This window comes from Lactuca sativa, chromosome 9 (assembly GCF_002870075.4).
Source record: "Lactuca sativa cultivar Salinas chromosome 9, Lsat_Salinas_v11, whole genome shotgun sequence".
In the NCBI taxonomy this organism is placed as follows: Eukaryota; Viridiplantae; Streptophyta; class Magnoliopsida; order Asterales; family Asteraceae; genus Lactuca; species Lactuca sativa.
In genome coordinates this window covers 73,978,487-74,004,265 of record NC_056631.2, presented here as the reverse complement: position 1 = coordinate 74,004,265, position 25,779 = coordinate 73,978,487, and the positions used below count along the sequence as shown (strand labels likewise).

The window sequence follows — 25,779 nt, the reverse complement described above, 5'->3', positions numbered from 1 at the left end:
TCTATGATATTAAATGATTTTAAACATCAAGCCCTATTATGAAATATGTTATGACGACATAAAGAAATAAAATATTGAGTTTATATTTAGTACACCTTATTTTAATTTCGTATATTATAATATATTAATTTTATTAATGTTACTGCGAAGATTTTTTTTTATAATTATCATATATACTTGAAAATAATTAGATTCTATGATTATAAAAATATCATAAATATGAAAGGAAATTAATTAATTTAAAAAAATGAGTTTTCAAAATGGGATATAATTAAAAAATGTGAGTAAATTTTTATTTATTTGTTCTAATTTCACTTTATTTTATTTTTTAATAAAATTTAGTTATAATCGTATAACGAATGAGAAGACAAACGAACAATAAGTTGCGCATTGTCTTTTTGTATGGTAAATTCAATTCTTTTGAAAACTACATCCGTAGATCTAGGAAATATAATATTGTTATGCATGATCCGTTGTACTTTATCAATAAGCTTCACCGTATTTGGTGCAAGGAAACCAAACGTATCAAATGCAAATGGTATGAACATATGTTGATTTTCCATGCACGATTTCTCATGTTTGGTGACGTTACATGTAGCAGCTTTTAATGCAGCTTGTCCCGCCATGAAACTCCCGACCCTCAAGCCCACGAGAGGAGATACCCCTGTAAGGTCCACACATGCGTGTTTCTCTCCAACTCATCCAAAAATCAAAACGTCAGTTGGTCTAAGGGTTGACTTTCTTTCTGTCGGGTTAGTCAAAAAATTGACAGGTGCCTCTTTCTTGGCAGAAACTCCAACACACTTAAATATGTCGACCAAAACATTCATAACAATATCGTGTCTGTATTTGAACCCCGAAAGTTCTTTGCAATGCACCGCATGCTCTCCAAAAGAGTCCAAACATGTCTTGCAACACACCGGACGTATCTCGTCAGTTGGGAATATTAGAATCATGAGTCGATATTTGAGGATATTACGATACTCTAGAGGAGACATATGTTGGTCAAGTGCTCAAGTCTATCTATAGAGATAGCTAGAAGAAAATCTTGAGCACTCTAATAATATGTAAAATCATATAAAAAAAGCTATAATAAGTAAAATCATATATCTATCACTCTAATAATTACACGAATTTAAATTAAAAATCTTATATTATTATTTATTATTCATAATATACAGCTTTCTGAGGAAAAATATGACCAAAAGTAGGTTCTCTTTTCTGGGCTGGGCCTTGGTTGTAGTCTTCAATTTGAAGGACCCCACTTACCAATTACCAGTTGCTATATTGCGCTCTATCTAATTCTAAATTACGCGCCTTTGCGGATTCAAAATTCTTCAAACCTCTAAAACGCTCCCATATTCATATTGGTTAATAGTACTATATAACTCTTTTTATTAGTTATTACAAAATATTTATTTCGATTTATAACAAATAACCGAAACATATTGCTATATAATAAGATATAAATTAAAGGTTAGCTATTTGTGGGCTCCTAATAATTACAATACATTTGTGGATAAGGATTTTAATCTATACATATTATTAAATTGGTCATTATTAAAGAGCAACTTATATTATATATAAAAACAAATATTAATTAGTTCCATTTTTGAAATAAAATGTGTATATAATGTAACGGCTGTTCTTTTGAGATTACTTGTCTTCTCTCACTCTATTACCAGCCATGTCTGTAAGTCTCTCTCTCTCTCTCTCTCTCTCTCTCTCTCTCTCTCTCTCTCTCACACACACACACACACATACACACACAACCAACACATGACGTGATACATATGCAAAATTGTATGTATATATTGGCATAGAAAATGATATAATTTGTCAATGTTTGGGTGGTGATATGGTGGTTGCAGGCGGTGGAGGTGAGAGTTCCAAACTTGGATTGTCAGGGATGTGCTTCCAAGCTTAAGAAAGCTCTTTTCAAGCTGAAAGGTAAATCGCTTTTTCAGTTTACGTAATTTTCTTTTTCTTGTCAAAATATTTAATTTAATGGTATATTATTTGATTGATACATGGTAAAATGTAGATATCATATTGTATTAAAATTAAAGTAAATAATTAATTAGTACTTTAAAAAGCTTGAAGTTCGTGTTACAATAAAACTTTAAACAAGTTGTAGCTTATTTGAAACATTAAACAATATACATTTTATAGTTCATAACAATAGTTTTTATGAATAAGAGTTTCGGGTTTTAAGCAAATAGTCAATAAGAAATACTAATCAAAAGACCGTTGAATTTGTTGTGATGCTCAAAAACTAATTACATTCTTTTTAAACTAAGATTTGGGCTTATAAACTTAAAGGTGTGGGATTATCTTTTTTGTTGTTATATATCTTAATGTAAGTTATATTATATTTAAATAGAAAAACAGATGAAGTTGTATTTTCGAAAATTTAGTTTATCAAACATAAAAATATTAAGAATAATAACATGAAAAATAGCGCTTTAATGTGGATAGATTTTCTAGGCGATTTATTATTGGAAGCTGTAAGGCTGTACTGAAACCGGTCCAAGTCCAACATCTGGTTTCCAAGTTTCTTGCATAATTGAATTTGACCAACAAAATAGCATTGACCAATTTACTATACTTGATAAGAAATGACAACTATACCCATAATTAAAAAATATGTCAAAACTCAAAAGGGCTGTTGTACTAGTGTTCTTTGATAGTATTAAATAATTTTTGGTATAAAAAGGAAATAATTTTCTTTATAAAGATATTGATTAAATTAAAAATCACAAAAGAGATAATTAACAAAGATTATTATATTTATTTTATTTTTGTAAAATAATCACTTATTCTTAAACAATAATCCCGGAATGAGATACCAAATACATTACAATATGCAACATAAACAACACATATTAATCGTTTTAGAAGAACATATAACAACATAAATTAATAAATAAATATTTTCATATACATATAACCAAATACAAATATACAACATAAACACCAAAAACGAAATGCAATACATTGTGATTTGTGAAACATATTCTAAACTTAAAACCTAAATTGTAACTAAGTACAATATTATATATACGAGAGTATGCGCACTTGGTCTATATAAATTTGGTTACTTGAGACCAAAATACTAGGAACCTTCTACATTTCGTAAGAGTTGCTTAGACTGTTTAATATGCAACTTTGGTATGTGTCATTGGCACCCTAAACCAAGTGTAAATATACGACAACTTTTTTGATATGCTCAATTGGTATATTTGTATTTGGTTACATACCATTAATCAACGACTTTTGTAGATTCTTTATTTGAGTATTCATACTTTGTTTTACCACAAAAAATAAATAAATAAATTGAAAATACATGTTAATGTCGAGTACCATACTTAGAAAAAAATACATGTTACGTAATATTATGCATAAATATAAATATATCATTAAATTTGTCGTATGTCATTATATCAGACTCAAAAAAGTTTTCGTATATTCATCCTAAAACCCATTTTTCTTTATGTCATTATAAATTATGTTTTTTCTATATATAGGTATATAGTATGTTTTTCATATTGTGAAATACATACACGGACCTTAGAATCCATATCCATAAAACTTAATAAATTAAATGTGATTTTATGATCATCATAATTCACCGAATTCAACAATTAGTTATCCGTAATCTATCGATATAAAAATCATTAGAATACATAATTCGGTCATGTTTTTATTTATCCATATCGAAGAGAAACAGAACTCATAATTATGAATCAAATTAACATTTTAATCAAGTTTTGTAATATCATATTAAAAAAACATTGTTTTTTTTCCTGTTTAATCATTTCAGAATTTTCATAATTGTAACCTCTATAGTCACATATTAAATATATTAGAAAAATATCAAAACATAGATTTAAATTTGATTTATTTTATAGGAGTTGAAGAAGTAGAAATTGACATGGAGATGCAAAAGGTCATGGTGAGAGGTTATGCTTTAGAAGAAAAGAAAGTCCTCAAAGCAATTAAAGGAACGGGTAAAGCGGCTGAGCTATGGCCATACCCGGGTCACTCCCATTTCGCTTCATTTTACAAGTACCCGACCCACATTGCTAACCAATACTATTACGACACATCATCAAAAAACAACTATGCACGACACAATCTACACGCCTTCTTCAACACTCCGTCGGCTTACTCAGCCGCCATTGCCTCAGATGAAGTCGTCGCCTCCCTTTTCAGCGATGATAACCCTCATGCATGTATGATCATGTGAATGTGATTCTATTATATGGAAAAAAACTTATCTGTTTATTTATATTAATATTTTTTACTAATTTATAAGTTTAAATTAAATGTATTTTTTATGTGCTAAATGCATTATACTAATTGCGTGATTTGATGAAAATATTTATCTAATTATTGATGGAGAACGAAAATTGGTGAGGACGGAGCTAGATTGCGAAGTGGGGATACATTGTTTACCTATCTATCTTTTATAAAAAGGAAAAATAACACTACAGTACATCAAACTTTTGCCATTTGTTTTTTTTTTTTTTTTTTTTGTCAATTAAGTCATTTTCCCCGTTTTTAAACGTTTTTCTCGTTAACTTTGTCTAGGTGTAAACAACTTTGATTTAATAATTAGTTTATGTAGTAAGCAGATTACACGTAGGATTTGTCACGTCAATTAATAATATAAGACTCGATACTTAAACTCATTTGATTCACTCGTCGGCCTGTGTTCTTCATTTATCACCAAAACACAAAACTGAGCCAGGGTTTTTCAAGGATATTTTTGGTTGAGCTGAAGAATCAAAGCATTCAGTGGAATGGCACAACCGGACCCTAATGGACTGTTTGTGATAGTGGAACTCAACTATCATGGGGTATTTACTCGAAATCCTTTCATTTTTGAACTAGGCATGGTAACTCATATTTGTGTTTTAACGATTGTTTGTTTTCATGTTGCTTTAAACCTAGATTTCAAAATCCAAATCTTCCAGAACATTGGTGGTATAAATTGATGTGGGGAAGACGAGAACAAATCCATATCTTTCAAGAACAAATGATCCCAGATCTAAAATGTTGTTTCCAAAAATCTTGTTTGAGTTATGAGTTCTTTGAATGTATGTAGGGGTGAGCATTTGGACTGGTGGGCCGGACCAGACCGGACCGTTTTTTTGGACCCCGGACCGGTTCTCGGTTCAAAGATTTTTATACGGTCCGGTCCGGTTTTTTTCCTGGTTCGGTCCGGTTTTTACCGGGTTCAAAACCGGTTGGACATGTTTAAGATTTATGTGACGTTTTTTAAACACCCATAACTCTATCGTTTTAAGTCGGATTGACCTGCGGTTTTTTCCAACATTTAGTTTATAGTTTGTAGATGAATTTTGCCTATAATTTTGTTTATTTTGGTATTATATTCACTGAGTTACAATCCTTCAAAGTAGAGCTATCAAAACTGAAAAAATTCAGTTAAGATTTTGTAATCTGTGACGTTTTTTAATCACTCATAACTCATTCGTTTTAAGTCGGATTGACCTCCGGTTTTTTCCAACATTTAGTTTACAGCTTGTAGATGAATTTAAACTATAATTTTGTTTATTTTGGTATTATATTCACTAAGTTACAATCCTTCAAAGTAGAGCTGTCAAAGCTGAAAAAATTCAGCTTTTCAGCAAGATTTTGTAATCTATGACGTTTTTTAAACACCTATAACTCATTCGTTTTAAGTCGGATTGGCCTTCGGTTTTTTCCAACATTTAGTTTACAGTTTGTAGATGAATTTAGACTATGGTTTTGTTTATTTTGGTATTATATTCACCGAGTTACAATCCTTCAAAGTAGAGCTATCAAAGTTGAAATATTTTAACTTTTTAACTATTATTTTAGACTATAATTCTGAATTTTATGTATTTTTGACAGATAAATCATATGAAAGGGATCTTGGTGAACTTGATTTTGTATGTTGCTTTTATTTGGAAAATTAGTTTTATAAGTTATAATATTATAACATCAATGTAGATTAGTTATGCATGAAACGGAAACGCAATCATTTTTACAAGTTGTATCGTATCAAACTTAATAACATATTTGTTTTAACGAGTTCTATCAAACCCAAAAACTTATTTTAACGACTTGTACTCTATGCAATTAAAGTTGTACCCGTCCAAACGGGTCCAAGAACCGGAAAACCCGGACCTGGACCCGGACCCGGACACGAACACGGACACGACTCATCCGGTCCGGTCCACGGTCCACAATATTCTCCAAAACCGGTCCGGTCCGGTTCGGTCCAAATGCTCACCCCTAAATGTATGTGTATGTGTTTTTTAAGAAAAGATCCAAATCTTATTTCAAATCTTCTTGTTTGAGTTCTGAATCTAAAATCCTTTCCTTGTTCGAGTTTGTTCTGAAATCTTGATTTTGTTTTGAAATCTTCTTTGAGTTCTGAAGTGTTGCTTGAATGTGTGGGAGTTCTCAGATAAACCTTCTTAAAACTCTTGATGAAATTCATGGGTTTTGGTTTAAAACGTAATGGGTCGGTGTTGGATTTGCTCAAATTGTTTTTATTCAGTCGGTGGGGGGAAGAAGAAGGTTTGGGGAGATTGTTAGTGGGTTTGCACAGCGTTGAGGAAAAAGGAAGAGGTAACCGGTTAAGGGTTGGAAACCTGATAAAAGGGCTTAAGCACAAAACTTTTAACGAATATCCGGTATTAGTAAACACAAATGTTCACCAAGGGTAAAACCAAATATTTTTGAAAAATTTAAAAGCGTTTATAACATTAGCCCTTAAGCTTTCTCCAAATAATAATGGATCTTTGGTATTTTTGTATTGCTTATTAACTTATAATATTGGTTTGATACAATAAGTTTTCAATATTACATAGTTTAAGTTTAATTTTAGTGCTTGGATGGATAAAAATTACGAGCATTTATTGATTGTTTAACAATGAGTTTTTAATATTGGTTTCTTATTTACCCTATCTTTAACCTAATACTCCTTATAATTAGGGGTTGGCTAAATGGACATCCCATTTTACCATTTAGATGTCTTATATAATTTTTAAGGTATTTTTATTGGTTAAAATTATATTATTTTTTGAAAAAAATGATTAAAAATAGTTACTTATTGGTTGAGTTTTGACAAAGATATCTATAAAGTGTCACGTCAACTTGCATCATCAATCGCAAAACACAGATTCCACCTTCATTCTCCTTCCTTTTTTTTCTTCAATATCATACTTCCTAATTCTTGATATGTTGTTAAGTTATTGATTCTTGGTTATTGGGTCACTTACAAATATTAATAATATGAGAAACAATGAGCGGACCACCATTTAATTTACAATAACTAATTTCACCGACAAAATCTTTCAAGAATATTATTTTTCGTTGGCAAATTTTCTTCCGAAGTATGTGTGGGCAAGCGAGGGTACCACAACAGTGGTTGTTTGCATACAAAAACACATTTTTTTTCTTCCACTATGTATAATTTTTCAAATTCTTTTTTTTTTATAAGCATTTGTTCTTTCATCGTTTGATGATAGTATAACATTTGGAATATTTGTTGTTCTATATTTGTATATTTGTGTGCATGGTTTGAACTGAAAATTTTCACTTTAACAATCTCACAACTTTACACCATAGATTTTTTTTAAAGCTTTGGGTAGTATTTGCCATGTGATCGATTATAAATATTCATTAATGCTTTAAAATTGATGAGCACACTATAGTGATGGGGATGGATTGTGATGGAAAAATATATGTAAATCTCATAAAACTTTGTTTTTTTGGGCATTTAAGGTTGTATATTTTGTCTTATAAAAATAGTCATGTAGTTGCAAAATATATTTTCTAAATATACTTGATAATAACTTCTATAAATAATATTATTATAAATGATTAAAAAAAAACTCTTATTAAAAACAAATAGGTCAATAATATGCAAGATGCTTTTTCGTATTATTTTACATGTATAAACCAATTTTGTCAAACACTTATGTATAATAATGTTATGATCCAACGCCTTGATAGCATTCAGATGTTTTAACATAACTCATCAAATAATTGTACACATCATTTTCTTATCTTATATCAATTATTTATATCCATTAACTTAATGAGCGTTAAACAAAAAAAATACAAATAATTTGATCATAAAGGTATTTTGATGATGCATATAGATTGTCAATATGTATACAACTTGTGATATTAGGAAAGATGGAAAGAAGAATCTTCTTATCACTTGACCCAAACCGACCAAACCACCCCATGACAATTTTCTGCATTTCATTTTCAATTACAAGTTACGATAAATAAAAATACATAGAAAACAATCATATTTAGAGATTCTGTCCAAACATGTTTTACTCTTATGATACGTCATACCCTTTATGGAAAATTTATCCGGACAATAATTGTTTGTAACAAAATACTAAACATATTGTGTAAATTGAGTTTTAGTTAATTCGTTATCACATTTGATCATTTTAAATATTTTGTGTATATCGTGTATTTTTAAAACTTTAAATTTGTTTCCAATACACCATTATAAAGTATAAACAGCTATATTATGTGGTTTGATGTTCATAATGATATAAGTTGTATTGTTAATGTATATAGATGATATTTATATTTGTATAGATAGGTATAGGCCCATTATTGTATAGCTCATCTTGTATTTATTTGTATTAATATGAATATATTCATTACCGAAAAAAGTCAATAAGCAACATCTTATCGTATATGAATATATCTTTTAAACCTTACACCCTCCTAGTTTGATTCTAGACAAAGAAACGAAAACTAATTTACTAGAGAATGAATGATGAGTATTTAGAAAACAAAGAGAACACAAAAATCGTACCTTTTACATTCCTTTAGAAGAACAATATGTATCTTGACAAAAAAATGTGGTTATACTTGAATTAAATATAGTTATTTAATGGTTTTAATGCAGTTACATTAGAACATATATAGTTAATAATCTAATTTAACATAGGTATTAATTTCTATTTCACCTAAATGTCTTGTGACATGAAATCACAACAACATTGTTAATTTAGATTCTTTTTATCCATCAATCATCCAAGAATTCTTTTTCTTGTAATGATTCTATCATTATGACTAACAAACAGACAATATATATAATCAATCATGAAGGTGTATTTGAAATGACCAAATATCATATTAGCTTGATTGCAAATTTCAACATCAATCCGGTTTAAAGATTATTCACCCACAAATCTTGAATCCTACGAATGTGTGTAAACTTCTTGAAAGAATGGCAAACCATATTTGACATGTACTACACGTACAACCAACAATGCACAAAGTACAAATCTTGGAAACGTAGACTTGTGTATATCGACGTGACTAGATACGTTGCACGCTTGTAATCACACGCATACCATCAATATTATAAATAAAACACCAAAGAATAAAAAAGATGAAGTCATATTTCACTTTGTTTCTTTTGTTCACACTTTCTTGTTTCTTCTCCACCACCTCCTCACATGGCTCAGGTAATAATCTCTAATTTCTTCATTTTCGATCGGAATTTCTTGGATTTTTGTTTAAAGTTTTTGTTTTTCTGCATGTTTGTTGAGTAAACAGAAGGTGGTGCTCAAGGTTCTTACGATGACGGATGATAAAACGAAGCAGAAAGCCATTGAAGCTGCTGCTGATATCTATGGTAAAATCTCTAAATCTCTCGCTTTTTCTCGATCAAATTGAAATCGGAAATGGGATTCGATTGATAAGAACGATGAATTGAATGATGAATGTTAACAGGGGTGGATTCGATTGCGGCTGATCTGAAAGATCAGAAGCTGACGGTGATCGGAGAGATGGACACGGTGGCGGTGGTGAAGAAGCTGAAGAAGGTAGGGAAGGTGGACATAATTTCAGTTGGACCAGCGAAAGAACCTGAAAAGAAAGAAGAAAAGAAAGAGGAAAAGAAAGAAGAGAAGAAAGAAGAAAAGAAAGAAGAGAAAAAGGAAGAAGTTAAAGAAGAGAAGAAGTAATCCAACCTTTTTTAATCCTTTCGATTCATATTCATAATCTTTATCTAAATCAAATAAAGTCGATCCTTCAAAAAAGTGATCGTTTTCTAGAATTGGCTAAACGGGTGGAATGACTCAGAACTGAGTCATGAGCAGATGATGAACTCGATCCATATGAATGCACATTTACTTAGCTTCATTTGCAAGCACTGAAACTACTGTATCTTTAAATGTTATTTTATTATTATTATTTCTTTGTTATTTTCTGTGTTTTAATCTTTGTGGGGTTTCGAAGTCTTTAACTTTCTTCATCTTTCTTTATTTGATAGCCACCAACCTTCAACAGACAAAACAACTTTTGTTACTTTTGTCTGAGGTATAGTAAACCCACAAAAGTTTCAGCAAGGGTATGTCGATTTAACATGATCAAAAAGAATTAAAGATTCTATTTGAAGTCATTTTTCTTATGTTATGCATGTGTTCTTGTCGAGAATATACAGTGAAAATGGACAAAGTAAGCGAGCCTTTAATTTGTCAACTTTCAATATCCAAGATTGAGATTCTTGTAGTTTAACTCTTAACCCTAGCATAGAACAACCTTTGATATATACAATGTAATTTGGAATATATTGACATTGTTAATTACTCTCCCAAGTGAATGTGACTATCATCATTGATACAAAAATTGTAATTTTGTTGACATGACTTGCTATAGATTTGTATATGTGCAAAAGACGTGAGCTAGCTCTTCTTATATGTATCATCAAGATTTTTTTTTTTAAAAGAAAAGTTGTTTAATTCGGAGGAGGCCGGTGTCTGATTATGTCCTGTATAACAAACACATTCTAAAAGGCAACCTCAAGGTGAACTACTTAAAATGAAACTCTTTAAAATGAAATCGACCTACATAAGAAGAAAAGAAGAAAAAAACAAAGAAGGAAGCATGAGTCATGAGATGATCATGAAGGTGTCTATTCTTTAACTAATCCCAAACACCAAAGGCCAAATAGATCTAATATAACCTAGAGAAGTAATAAGAAAATATATAAACAAATACCCATATGACCATATCCATTGATTCCTCCACTCGATTTCTTTTGATAGTGACTTATCTACGCAAACCATAAAGACATGCACCACGCAATAAGTCAAAATATAGTATAATAGTGCATCTATTGCAATAAAATATTTCCACAAACAGTTAAATAAAAATGAGTTAAATATTAATCAAATGTCTAAAACAAATTTGAATATCCAAAAGTCCATATTTCCTTTCGTAATCCGAATTTAGAAATATCTAAATCTGGACATTTTTCCTGTAGAATATAATAATATATAACTAATAATACATTTTTAATAAATGATAGAATTATTTAAAAAAATAGGCCAGTACGTTTAGTTATTTGTAAATAGATAATGCTTTGACAATCAAACAATATCATTTAAAGATGTGAAGAGGCAGAGACAGATAGAATTGATATTTAATTTAGTAAAATGTCTTTAGCATGAGTTAGCATTTAACAACCACAATATCTCTATATATAATATATGAACAAGTTAATAATGTTTTCTCGAAGATTCATTGATCAACAACCAATTGGCATCAACCTTTGACATCTGATTACACCCATAAAAAGAATAAATTAAAGATATAGATTAGAATTTGTAGAGATGGAAAAACATAGTTGAGCAGAAATACAAAATAGATAGAAGGCATGAATGTTACTGTTCATTTTTTTTTGTCTCTTCTTGTGCAAAATCAAAATTTATAGAATTGATATTTAATTTAGTAAAATGTTAGAATATGTATAAAAATTGAATAACGCAAAATCAAAATTTATAGTTTTAGGCTTTTATATATATATATATATATATATATATATATATATATATATATATATATATATATATATATATATATATATATATATATATTAAATTTTTTTAATAGTTATGGACTATTTATATTTAAAAAAAAAAAAGTAGGGAAGGGGGACAGCCCCTCCTGACCCTATACAAGCCCCGTCCCTGCTAGTAATGATCGAGTCTCTAGTCAAGGATCATCTTGAATTTATGGAAGATGATGAGTATTAACTATGTTTAATTATAGGTTTATTATAAGCATATCGATATCTGTTTATAGATAAAGTAACTAGAGCATGAATCATTTCCACATGACACGCGTGTTTGACACAAAGTTTTTGATAGATTTTAATTTATAGCTTTTAAGAAAAAGCTCGAAAAAAACCTTTGTTCGATAGTATAAACTTCTAACTTTTATTTTAGACAAAAATCATATAATCCAAAAGCTACTTCAAGTAGCTTTTCGGAGCTTTTACCTTTCGGTTTTTATGTAATTTTACACCTTTAAAAACTAACATCTACTTTTATCATACAATTCAACACAAATAAAACATACAACTTCTGGCTATCAACTAATTTTGTCAAGCACGCCCGATATATAACATAGTAGCGTATATTACACAAGTTTTGCGTATAATAGCAACTTACTTATAATCCTTTACTCAAAATAGCAATGTACTTATATTTTTTTAACTTGTTGAAATGCTCATAAAACATATGACAATATTATAAATAGGGAAACCATTTAGAAAGTATGACAATATTAATTATCAGTCGGCTGAAAATTTCCATGTCTACCCAACAAATATTCACACGACTACACTTAATAGCTAATTAAAAACTTGCTAAATATTTTGATTTCAACTATGAACGAGAAACATCCGAAATTTTGAAGATAAATTGTTGAGAATAACCCTATTTCTAGGTCAACTCGACAAGTTGGAGGGACTAACTCGATGTGTTGTAGATGGAAGAATCACAGGAATTAAATGAACCAACTTGACGAGTTGGCAGCTGAGAAGGAAACCCTAATTTTTAGGGTCTTGCACCCTATTTAAAGGCCTTAAGTCTTTTTTCCGGCCTCCTTATCAGCCTCCATTATTATCAAAACCCTAAAACGAGTTGTAGCCTCCATTATCAAGTTTTTGAGCCTTGGAAGGAAGTTTGGTGTTCATTTTGTGCATTATGGAGGAATTAAGATCTTGAAGTTTCTAGCTTGGAGAAGGAAGTCTTGGATCCAGAATCACTTCATTTCTTGCAGTCACTTAAAGGTATCAAGTTCATACCTTGATTTGTAGATTATTAGATCTCCTCATTTTGGTTTTTTTTTTTTTTTTTTTTTTTTTTTTTTTATGTTTTGACCTCTTTTTGGGGATGATGATGGAGTGAAGTCATTTAAGGGGCTGTTCTTTCATATCTAAATTGGTTTTGGTACCCTTGAGCTTAAAGGTGCAAACTTTATGAAGATTTTGGTGGCATGCATGCATTAAGTCAATTCTAAGCTTAAGAGCTTCATTTAGACATGCATGAGCGTAAAGTTGGCAACTTTACATGGTTTTCCAGCTCAAGGAAGTCAGATCTATGTTTTGGAGTCATGTCTTTATAGTTTAAGTGTTTAATGTATTAAGATGTGGGTTTCGGGAGAACTCGGCGAGTTTATGGAGAAATTCGGCGAGTTGGCTAGGCTTTTCTCGACATTTTCAAATTGATAAAGGAACTCGGCGAGTTTATTGGTCAACTCAGCGAGTCGACTTGGTTTTTCCCGATCTATGAAGTTGATGGAGAAACTCGACGAGTTGAAGGATAACTCGGCGAGTTGGGTCAACTTGGACCGTTGACTTTGACTTTTGAGTTATGTCTTTAACCAAGTTTGTCCCAAGGGGTAATTGAAGTAATCTGAATAGTAATAAGAAAAATTATGGGCTTAGGATAAGGCCCATATGGGGTTAGGCCCAATTTGGGAAATTGGGTCATTAGTGGGCCTTTGTGGATCTTTTGGTTGTGGGCCTTAGTTTTGGATAATGTTGAGTCAGGGGTAAAATGGTCATTTTACCCCAAGTAAGGATTATAGATTATAGCACTGGAACCTAATTGCTAATTGGGTGTGTTGTTGGTATTGATAGCTCGGGAAGCCGACATGGCAGTAGCTTGGGATTTCTTTCAGGGAGCTTCTACATTCGAGGTGAGTTTTCCTCACTGTACTTATGGGTCAAAGACACCAATGTCGACCCTTTGGATTGTTATCTTGGTTTATCGTATGATTGAGTACTATGGTGATCTGTTAGATCTGTATCCTGGTAGATAGGATGATGTTATGCTTAGTGATCTGTTAGATATGCCTGTTATCTGTGCGGGCTATATGTTTTCCAACAACATGTGTTGATGTAGTGTGGTTGGGTTGAGACTGTACTGCTTTATGCTGTCAGTCAACAAACCCGGTAATGTTTATATCAATATGTTATATGTATGCTTATCTATTATGTATATGTCGACATGGTTTGTGTGTATGGCTAGAGGCAGACCTGCTTTATGTTGAAGGCCAACAGACCCAGGGTGGCTCGGATAGACTGAAAGCATGGGAGGCAGACTAGTTAGGCTGAAGGCCCAAAGAACGGTCCAGATAGGCTGAAGTCCCGGTGAGGTGGTCCAGACATGCTGAAGATTATGTGATAGGTTCATACAGGCTGAAGGCCTAGTGAGGCGGTCCAGACATGTTGAAGGCTTTGTATGTATGTTGTTACTTGTATATGTTGTCTGTTTGGGTGTTGGTACTTTAGGAGAACTCACTAAGATTCATGCTTACAGTTTTTGTTTATGGTTTCAGGTACTTTAGCGGATCGTGTCCAGGTGAAGGCGTGACCGTACACATCCTCATGTTTTGGACTTATGATTTCTTGGAAACTCTGATAATGTGAATGTTTTGAAAACTATGTTGAAAGCGATTCTGATTTTTAAATAATGTTTTAGGAACAATGGTTTTTGTAAAACTTCTTTAGAAAAAGGGTTGTTTTGAAAAGTTTAAATTTTATGAATGTTACAAGTTGGTATCAGATATTTATTATGTATTATTGTCTTTTGATAACCGGAGGGACGCCGAGGCAGTTACCGGATATTCCTCACTGCGAGATTACACAATCAGCTTTACGAGGTGAGTTTTCCTCCAGTAGGAACGGGTCTAAGGCACCAAGGTTGTCACACCCCCGAACCAAGGATGGCGGAAACGTCCGGGGGTGGAGGACTTCATGTATAGTATCACAACAACGAGTATAATAGTGCTCAAAGTAAATACAACCATCATAAATATAATTGAAAAAGTTACACCAAAGTATATGTTTACATGATTCAAATCAATTACATTATGATGACAAAATGAACTGTTTAAACGATTTATCGTCCCATCCTCAAAACGCTATTGATTTCCTGTTTCACTGAATTCCTGAGAATACAAGTAGTTTTGAAAAAGTGTCAACACAAAGGTTGGTGAGTTCATAAGTTTTTGAGATAAAGAGTTTGGAAACCGATCTTTGTAATGAGTTGTATGTTACCAAGAAAAATCCAATATTTTCCTTATAGAAGTTATGTGGTCCTAAATGCCGGGACCGAGAATGAACAAGTATTTGTCATAATTAAAGATATAAAAGAGGTTTTAAATTGGCGTAAAACCCTTTCTGAATTGAGAAAAATCCCGTAATGAATGGTGTGTAGTCTTAAATACCAAGACTGAAAATATACAATAATATCGGTAATTATTGATATAAAAAGTGATTTTAAATCGACATAAAACCCCTTTTGATCTATAAAATTTCCCGTAAACTTTATGAGTTGTTAACTTCCTATGTGAGCCGCTATAATCATACTATGACTGAATGAACCTGCCACGAGGTTTCTCAGGCGTCGCGAAACTGAAATGACACTTGTCACTACAGATCTGCCGGTCTAGCGGTTGCATGCAGCTCAGGTGTGGGGTGTCTAACCCAATATAGATCTATACACAACTATCACGTTCTCCCTACAAGAGACTCTGATTATAACTACCAGGAATTTGGATCCCGCACTCGGACGTACGGGAAGAGAATGTCTCACAATTTAAGTTAACAAGTTTACGTGTGGTGTGCGTGAGTGTAAAACCTTTTTTTGTGGGAATAAAACCTTCCGAAATGAGTTTGTTGTGTTAATGGAAACATAAACCATACCTATTATAGTTTATCAAAACAAGGGTAAAAGTGGTAATGTACATGAACTATACTTTAACATAGTTTATTCAAATGTTTGTATGTAATTAATGTGCTATGATTATAACAAATCGTTATTTCTATGCTTTATCTAGCAAACTCCATTTGTTAACTGATGTATGACTATATACTAAGTCAAAATGTCATTTATTTGCAAAAATATATATTCACATAAAGGTATACACCTTGCTCAACATGTTACAAGGTGAAATGGAATTGATAGCATTTTTCTGTTGTTAACATTTTCTTTTACTGATCTTAGAAAATTTATAGAAAAATCATCAAAGGTCCAAATCAGAATACGTAAATTCTGAGGGTTTGGAAAATGAGTCTAGTTTGTTCATAATTTTTATTATGAATTTTAATGACCTCAAACTTCTGTGAAAAAGTCCATAATCACAGACTGGTCCGGATTTGCTCTTGGAATGATAGGCAGTTTTGTAAAAATCACCATAAATTGTAGAAAAATCGTGTGGAGATGTGAAAGTAGTCATTTTAAAGATAAGAACTGGAACTACTTGCACCTAAAACAGTTTTGAAAACTAAAATGTTTAAGTTGCCCAAAACAGTTCGTGAATGGAGTTGAACTTTTCTGATGAAGGCTGTTAAATGAGTTTAGTTATGTTCTTAGTTTTTTAACTTGTATTCCCCCCCCCCCCCCCCCCTTAAAACTTAAGAAAAACATGAAAAGATAGGGCTATGAACTCACCTTGAGTGATTTCAGTATATGAGTGTTGGAGGAGAGAAGTGTTCAACTCAAGAACACTTGAAGATGCCTAAAGATTTACGAGAATCTAACACCAAATTGATGGAATTTGTATAAGTATTCTATGATATGAGTAAAGGGAAGTGTAATTAACACAAGGAGGATGAATTATACTTACCAAGAGTGTAAGAAAACTTGATTATTAGCCTTGAATCTCGAATTTGAGGGAGAAAGCTTGAGAGAAAAGGTGTTTGTTCCTTGGGTGGAAATGAGAGAGAAATGAAGAGTGAAAGAGGATTTCCCAACTCTTTGAACATGGGTTTGCTGGGAAAAGAGTAAGAAGGTACCATGAGGTGACTAGGAGTAGTAGGGAGTACTATAGCTGGTCAAAGGAAATGGGTATGGGGTGGTTGTTTGTGTCAAAGATTATGACAAGATCCACACTCAACCTCATGATCTCACTTAATAGATTTTATTCTTAAATAAATATTTCCATCAAAATATGTTTATATTATGAATATTTAGGGTCTTATATGTTAAAATATGATTTCTGGAGAAAATCCTACGTTAAAAGGATGAAAAACGGGCTTAAAATGTTAAAAATATTAAAAACCGGGTAGAAAATGCTGAAATCCGAAGTTCAGGACCGAAGGTGCTAAGGCTCGGTCATCAGCAGTCCAAATCCGAAGTGGCTTGGTCTTGGTCTCGGAGGCGAGGTGCTGCGGCCGGCTTGCTGCGGCTCGCTGACTGCGGTCGGCCTCCTTGGCTGCAGTTCCGGATGGCTTCTCCTGGGGCTTCGGTTCTACTCTAGACCTCAGTTCAAGAGGGACTTGGCTCCTAAGGGGAGGCTTCGGTCCCAAGGGGTCTTTTTCCAAGATTTTACCCCTCCTTGAGCGGTTTCTTATCAAGCCAAGTACCGGGATGCCCTCCAATGCTCAAAATAAATCGAAAGGGGTTTTGAGAGTGATTTTGGGAGAGATTTTACAATCTTGGGGAGATTTGGGAGAGATTTCACATACTGGGAGAGATTTCTCATACAAAGAGAGATTTGGGAGAGATATCACATTCTTGGAGAGATTTCTCATACAAAGAGAGATTTGGGAGAGATTTCACATTCTTGGAGAGATTTCTCATACAAAGAGAGATTTGGGAGAGATTTCACATTCTTGGAGAGATTTGGGAGAGATTTCACATTCTTGGAGAGATTTGGGAGAGATTTCACATTCTTGGAGAGATTTGGGAGAGATTTCACATTCTTGGAGAGATCTGGGAGAGATTTCTAGATAAAGAGAGATAGAGTGAAAACGATTGAGAGAGGTTTCGTGTGTGACATTTGTGAGTGTTTGGCTCTGCAACGCAAGGTCCGTAAGCCCCATTAAGCCATGTTTAAGGATCTTACACACTCCCAATGAGTATGCAACATTGTTTTATCGGTTTGATTCGTTACTTACCACGGTTTTAGGTTAAGGAAATCTAGATGTACGAACTTTTCAATTTATGATTTCTCATTAGAATAACGAGTTGTATAGTAATTACCCAACGTAAGCCCTAGTACCCACGGGCTAATTGAGTCGACCGGTTTAACTTGTTGACTTTAGTTGACTTTGACTCGACCGGAAATTGGCGGTTGTCACAAAGGTCGGCCCGTTTAAGTAATAGAGTATGTCGGGACGAGCCCGATGTCGGGGTTAGCCCGATGCAGTTTATATATATCCGGACATCGGTCCGATGTCGGGGCGGTCCCGAGAAGTAGTTATGTATGCTTGATGTCTTTGTGATTCATGCATGTTTATGTGTTATATGTTATATGTTCCGGACCTCGGTCCGATGTCGGGCAAGCTCGATGCAATATATGTGATTATGTTATATGTTATGTGTTCCAGGGTAAGCCCGATGTTGGGACAAGCCCGATGTAAGTTAGTCAATATGCCATGTATTATGTATTTCGAGGAAAGCCCGTTGTATGCTAGTTTATGTGTTATATGTATTTGTTCCAGGCTTCGGTCTAATGTCAAAGAAAGCCCGATGCAGATTATGTGATTATGTTATGTGTTTATGATATATGTTATGCTGTGTATGTGCCAAGGTAAGCCCGATGCCCGATGTGGTCGGATGCCGGGGTGAGCCCGATGTCGGATAGGAGTCCGATGTCGTGTAAGCCGATGTAGGGATTCGTTCCGATGCAGTGGGAGTAGTCCCAGAGTTATGTTATTTATTATATGCACCTTGTATGGTATGTGGTAGTTTGGGGGAGCTCACTAAGCTTCATGCTTACAGTTTTAGTTTTGGTTTCAGGTACTTCAACTAGCAAAGGGAAAGGCTCGAATTGATGGCATGGCACACACCACAGTTTTATTAGCCTGACAGCTTACTCTGATATTTTTATATGAGACAGTTATATGTTGACAGATATTATGAGATTTTGGAGATACATGTTTCATGATTTCATTTTATGATGATAATATTATGGTTGTGAAATGATTTTAAAAACGAAATTTTTTGGCTTGTATTTTTGGTATGTTTTAGCAGTCAAGGTGCGAACAATTGTCATTTTTGCAACAGGAGAAAATGTCTCCTCATAATCCATACCATACTTTTGCACGTACCCTTTCACAACAAGTCTGGATTTATAATGCTCAACGGATCCATCAGACTTTGTTTTGATTCTATATACCTAACGACAACCAATTCTATGTTTTCTGGACGGAAGCGAAACCAGATCCCATGTATGAGTCTGATAAGGAGCTGCAAGTTCCTCAACCATAGCGGTCTACCAAAGGGGATCAGAAACGATCTCTTTGTAGCATATTGGCTCAGAGAGACGATATATATTAGCAATAAAGGAGGCAAACACCAGTAAGTAAGAGGAATAGACTAAGTTAGGAAGCTTTGTGGACTTCTTATTACGATAAGGCCTCGATGGAGGGGGGTCTTGATGATTTGCGAGCAGAGGATCAACGACAGGTGGTGGATCAGTAGTAAGTGGTGGATATCAGTTACATGTAGTGGATCATCAATAGTATGAAGTTCATCTCAGGTTGCATCATATGACTAAACAGGAATGCTATAGAATGGAATATGCTCCAAAAAAGTGACATTGCGAGAGACATACAAATTCTGATTTGAAGTATTATAGCACCAATAACCTTTCTGACCAATACCATATCCCAGAAAAACACAAAGAGCTGGTTTTGAAGACAACTTATCTCTCTCTCTACATGAGGCTTCAGACAAAAGATGTACACCCAAACACTCAAATGAAGAATAATTTGGAAGTTGTCCAAACAACATTTCATAAGGAGACTTCCTCGAAGTGTACGCAGTAGGAATGTGATTAATAACATAAGTGGCGGTATGAACAACTTCTCCCCAAAACATATTGGGAACTTAAGCATAAAGTAGTAAGGATCTGGCAGTTTCTAAGAGATGTAGATGTTTTCTTTCTACAACACCATTTTGCTGAGGAGTGTCTATATAAGATGATTGATGTATAGTGCCATCAAATGCCAATAATTTTTTAAAATCATTGGAGGTAACTTCTCCTCCCAAATCACACCGAAAACATTTTATAACAGTAGAGTGTTGAGTCTTGACAAGAGCTCTGGATTCACTATATATGGTGAAAAAGTCAGACATGCGCTTCATAAAATATACCCATGATAACGAATGTAATCATCAATGAATGAAACATTATAATTAGCTCCTGATTTAAAGGTGATTGGAGAGGGACCTCACACATCAAAATGCACAATATCAAAGGGAGCAATAGAACGAGTGACACTTTTATTAAACGGTAAAGCATAGAATTTTCCCAGTTTACAACCACAATAATTAGAAATATCATCAAATTTCAAAGAGCCTAACACACCAGTGGAAACCAAAAACCGTAAACGAGATGCTGACATATGTCCCAAACAAGAATGCCAAAGATAAAAAACAGACGATGAAGAGTTTAAACGAAAAGTCGAAAAATTGACACTATATGCACCAACATCAGCAACATGTAGCTAATCCAAAACATAGAGCTCCCCAAGTCTACAACCTATCCTAATCACCCACCGAGACCGAATGTCCTATACACAGCAGAATGAATCAGAAAAGAAGACCCAACAACTAGATTTACACAACTGACTGACCGATGCAAGATTCAAAGCAAGTGTAGGAATCTAATACACATATGTTAAAGATATATATAAGGAGTGACAATAAAACCAACGCCCTCTATTGACATGGGTGTAACACTCGTAGACATAACAGAGATAGGTGTACGAGAAGATAATGAAGCAAAAGATGACAAATGTGGTGACATGTGATGAGATACACCAGAATCCAATAACCACAAGGATGAAGAAATACCTGACGTGTTGGATTAAGACAGGCCTAAATGAGACATGGAAGCTGACATGGCAGTTGGATTGGTAGCTAAGAACCGTTTGAACTGCTCAACAATATGTGGTCCAAGGCTGATGGTGGTGTGAAATCTATATCATTCTCAACTGAAGGTGTTGCAGCAACATACTGTGGTGGCCTAAAAGATGGGAATGAGGGACGTGACTCTCTAAAAGAATTATTCTGTTGTGAAGATTGAGATTGTGTTGGTGATCCTGTTTGTTGTTGTTGCTGATTTCCATTGCTTGTCAGAAAAGGAAAATTTGCCTTCCAATGGTTCTTCTTCTTACAGAAAGCACACTCATCAAATGCAACTCTGGGAAGATTTTGGTTTGAAGACTGAGGTCGTTGTGGAACAGCAAAGACAGCAGGAGTGGTTGTCTTGGGAGCTTTGTCAGCATGGGACTTGATACGAGTTTCTTCATCAATCAACTCGTTAACAACCGAATCAACAATGGGAAGAGGTGTACGATGCAAGATTGATCCATGTAAACCTTCAAAATATGAACATAATGCCTTCAAGAACTGAACTAAATGTTGCTTTTCCCTTCTATCAATATAAGGCTTAAAAGCAATCAACACATTAGGTTATGTAAGAGTTAACTGATCCCACAAATCTGACATAGCTTGTAACGTCCCAAAAATACGAGCCAAAAATTTCATTTTTAAAACATACACTTTGCAAAACATTAGAAATAAAACATTCACGGATCATATCATTTCATAAAAGATGTTGCTTGTCTGGAAACCATTTTATAAAACATAATACTGTCAGAGTACAAATTCCCAGGAAGATCGCATAGTGCGGAATACAAAGCGTGTGTGTGATGTGCCGCTACCGTGCCGGCTCCTTCCCCTTCGAAGAAGAGGTACCTGAAACCAAAACTGGAAACTGTAAGCACGAAGCTTAGTGAGTTCCCCCATCATACCACATACCATACAATCACATAACATACATACTGCCGGGCAATTCTTGGGTGCCCGGCCTTCCCGTGTCAAGTCGTTCTGGGGTGCTGACTACCCATGTCAAGCCATTCTGGGGTGCTGACTACCCATCGGTCCTAACAACCGATCCTCGGGGACTATTTCACCCCCTACTACTACTATCACATATATCATAACATAACATATTATCAGACATATCTGGGGTGTCCGATCTACCCTTCGGTCCTAATGGCCGAAATCTACTACCATCACATATACATATCATGCCAGCATATAAACGTATCATCACATACTGTCAGACATATCTGGGGTGTCTGACCTACCCTTCGGTCCTAACAGCCGAACTCTACTACTATCACAGATACATATCATCCCAGCATATAAACATATCAGGTAGTAGCAAACCTATATGATATCACAAAGACAATCATCTAATGTACAACTCCTACTGGTGGGCCGGCATTGTGGCCGTAGACCCACCGCTACTGGAAGGTAACTCACCTCAAAGTAGCTACTGATCTGCGTGGGAATTGACTGTCTTCTGCTGCTGCTGATCTGCATTGTGGCCGTAGACCCACCGTCATTCATTCATTCCTAAGGATTGACCTAAGGAATTAGCACAAAATCTATTGCTACATAAGGCTCATCTGCCAACATCATCCTTTAAGCGCCTCTGCCAGGATTACATCATACACTATGAGGCGCGACTACCAGGTTTATGACATTCTCTTTTAGGCGCATCTGTCGACATTATCTTATAAGCGCATCTGCCAAGATTATCCTATAAGCGCATCTGCTAGTATTATGACATTCTCTATTTGGCGCATCTGCCGACATTATCCTATAAGCGCATCTGCCAGGATTACGACATTCACTACTTGGTGCATCTACCGATATTATTCTCCAGCGCATCTGCTAGTTTTATGACATTCTTTAATCGGTGCATCTACCAATATCATTCTTAATCATCTTTCATACCTCATCATTTTATCACATACCAACTATCTCATCTACCCATGTTCTACCCAACATATTTGTAGATATAGAATACATATACAGTTTAACTCATTTAAAAACTATATAAAACATTCATTCCATACTCATCTCAAATAAACAACAATATATAAACACATAGCACGTATTTTATAACAAATACTTCATATTTATGTGTTAGAAGAAAGTAACCACACACTCTCCCAAAGATATACTTAATACATTCAAACAATACTAGTATTATACCCGTGTTTATGAAAGGGACTATACACCCACACATATAAACAACTTTATATTATACACATAGCACATATTTTATAGAAAATACTTAATATTTATGTGTTAGAAGAAAGTAACTACACACTCACTTGATTAGAAGATGATCGGACAGCAATACGACTTGCAGAAGTAGTATTCTTCGGTAGATTTGGAAGATCTTCACAAAAACCGGGCTCCTCGCGGGCAGAGCTTCGGCTCGAGAATCTCACTTCTCGGGATCTTTGGGCTTCGGGACTTGATTCGGGTCTCGGGATGAAACCGGGGCTTCAGGGGTACTTCGGGATGGCTATAGAGGGTATCGGGAGTGAGAGAGAGGAGCTGGAGAAACCCAAACTCGGCTGACCCTCGATTTCTATTTATAGGGCCATTTTCAGGTCTCACGTCGTGAATCTCAAATATTCACGTCGTGAGTTCAGTCGTCACTGCATGTGTCATCGCAAGTTGCTTCTGTCAGGCTCCAGAAGTCATAAATACTGATTTCACGTCGTGAACACTGTATTCACGTCGTGAACTCTGACAGTTTTGGGGTTTCGCGCCCCGAACTTTAGAAATTAATAACTTTCGCATACGAACTCCGTTTTTGACGTTCTTTATATCCACGCGAAGGTGAGATTATGATCTACAACTATCGTTTAGACTCCATTGGCTAATTTTGACTTAAATTTTAATATATTATAAATATATTACTTTTATATTATTTTTAGTAAGCCGGGACAGGAAAACTCCGTTATAAATTCATAACTTCTTCATCTGACGTCCGTTTTTGCCTATCTTTTCATCGTTTCACTACAATTAACAAGATCTTCGATTCTCGTTTAGATTGTTTCGGCTAAAAACCACTCGGTCTCAAATCGAGTATTCGGGCTGCATACTGCTAAGTCGAAACTTAGAAAATTCATAACTTCCTCATACGAAGTCAGATTTGGACGTTCTTTTTATGCACGCTCACAGTTTAACGAACTCTACGACTTTCATTTAGATCTCTAAGGCTAAATATCTCTCTAACGTAAATTCACTATTTACGTCGCGCTGTGTCGTGTCGGTTCTGTCGCGAAACTTCGACAAGTCATAACTTCTTCGTTATAACTCGGATTTCGGCGTTCTTTATATGTACGGAATCCTTGTAACATATACTAAAACTTAGTAAAGATTATTCATCCTAAACAATCTTCTATCAAAAAGTCATTTTTGACGCTTATTGTCTCTAAATTGACTAGCCCTGATCTACGGGCGTTACAATTATCTCCCCTTAAGGATGATTACGTCCCGGAATCATCAACGAAAATAGAACTTGTATAATGATTCCATACACTATCTCTTCATCCTAGGTAATAACCGTAACTTCTATGTTTCCTCGATAAAGTAGTTAACTCTATGGCTTTCTTGACCGTAGACGATGCCTAATCTTGCATCTGCTTGTCGTACTATGTTGTACTTTCAATCGTAACCCTCGAGTTACCAAATAATCGTTATTATGGACTCCTTCTTCTTCTCAGGATAAATACTTTCCTTTATCTATTGTAACAAACCGATGGGTCGTGCTCTACCGACCTCTCATCGAATGATGCAATGCTTAGACTCAGGTCTCTTAGAGTTAAATTCCAAAATGGAATATACCTTCCTTCATATTCTAATGTGATATAATCACATTTCAGCATGTAGCATTTCTACCTACAAACTTCTTTTAACAACGAGCGCGACACTATCAATCGCGTTAACTTCAACCTTCTGACTTAAGTCAGATGTTACATCTAACTTGGTCCTCTAGACCACGTAACATACTCCTCGTAGTCGAACTCAAATTTAAACATGACCACTAGGGTCGGAACAAGAACCATCTTACTAGTCATTACCGAAACAATGGTAATGACATACCAGAATAAAATGGAATCAATCACTAGCTTCTTGGTAACCTTGTGACTTTCCCTAATCCAAGTGCGAGTCCTGTGCTTCTGGTAGTATATGCATCTACTACCTTTCACACCTACTCATACTCGTCCCAAGTATTGTCCAGCAGTCGACCAAGTCACCATACAAGAAAATCACAAAACAATTTAACACATACGAATGTATCCAAGTAATCATAAATAATTTCCCTAGACTCTACTAGGACTTCTTCATTGCTCAATCTTCAATCATCAACTCTACTTCAACTCGATTGGTGATGGAAATACCAGACGATGAGACAACTTCAAGAATTTCACCAATCGTTCCATCATTCTGCTAATCGAATGTGTACTTTAGACGTACCGTACTCCTCTAAACGTACTTTTATTTCATAAGACATACTCTAAAGGCAAGATACCACTCTTACGATATCTTCTGATAGGTGTCATCCACTGTCATAAGCCTTCTTCATTTCCTCCATTTACTTAATTTCTCTATGAGT

At 34.4% G+C, this 25,779-nt stretch overlaps 2 protein-coding genes across 2 annotated transcripts; both read left to right on the top strand.

Annotated features, from left to right (window-relative positions):
- Positions 1-1,626: 1,626 nt before the first annotated feature.
- Positions 1,627-4,394, top strand: LOC111901657 (heavy metal-associated isoprenylated plant protein 31). The gene is made up of 3 exons (XM_052767528.1): positions 1,627-1,693; positions 1,872-1,950; positions 3,912-4,394. Exons 1-3 carry the CDS (start codon positions 1,688-1,690, stop codon positions 4,247-4,249), a joined length of 423 nt encoding a protein of 140 aa, XP_052623488.1. The 5' UTR covers positions 1,627-1,687; the 3' UTR covers positions 4,250-4,394.
- Positions 4,395-9,370: 4,976 nt separating this feature from the next.
- LOC111901727 (heavy metal-associated isoprenylated plant protein 39) lies at positions 9,371-10,244 on the top strand. The gene is made up of 3 exons (XM_023897611.3): positions 9,371-9,503; positions 9,595-9,673; positions 9,772-10,244. Exons 1-3 carry the CDS (start codon positions 9,495-9,497, stop codon positions 10,002-10,004), a joined length of 321 nt encoding a protein of 106 aa, XP_023753379.1. The 5' UTR covers positions 9,371-9,494; the 3' UTR covers positions 10,005-10,244.
- Positions 10,245-25,779: the final 15,535 nt, after the last annotated feature.

Coding starts and splice junctions, on each gene's coding strand:
- LOC111901657 (XM_052767528.1), top strand. Junction 1,951..3,911: donor AGCTCTTTTCAAGCTGAAAG/GTAAATCGCTTT, acceptor TTTATTTTATAG/GAGTTGAAGAAGTAGAAATT.
- LOC111901727 (XM_023897611.3), top strand. Junction 9,674..9,771: donor AGCTGCTGCTGATATCTATG/GTAAAATCTCTA, acceptor GAATGTTAACAG/GGGTGGATTCGATTGCGGCT.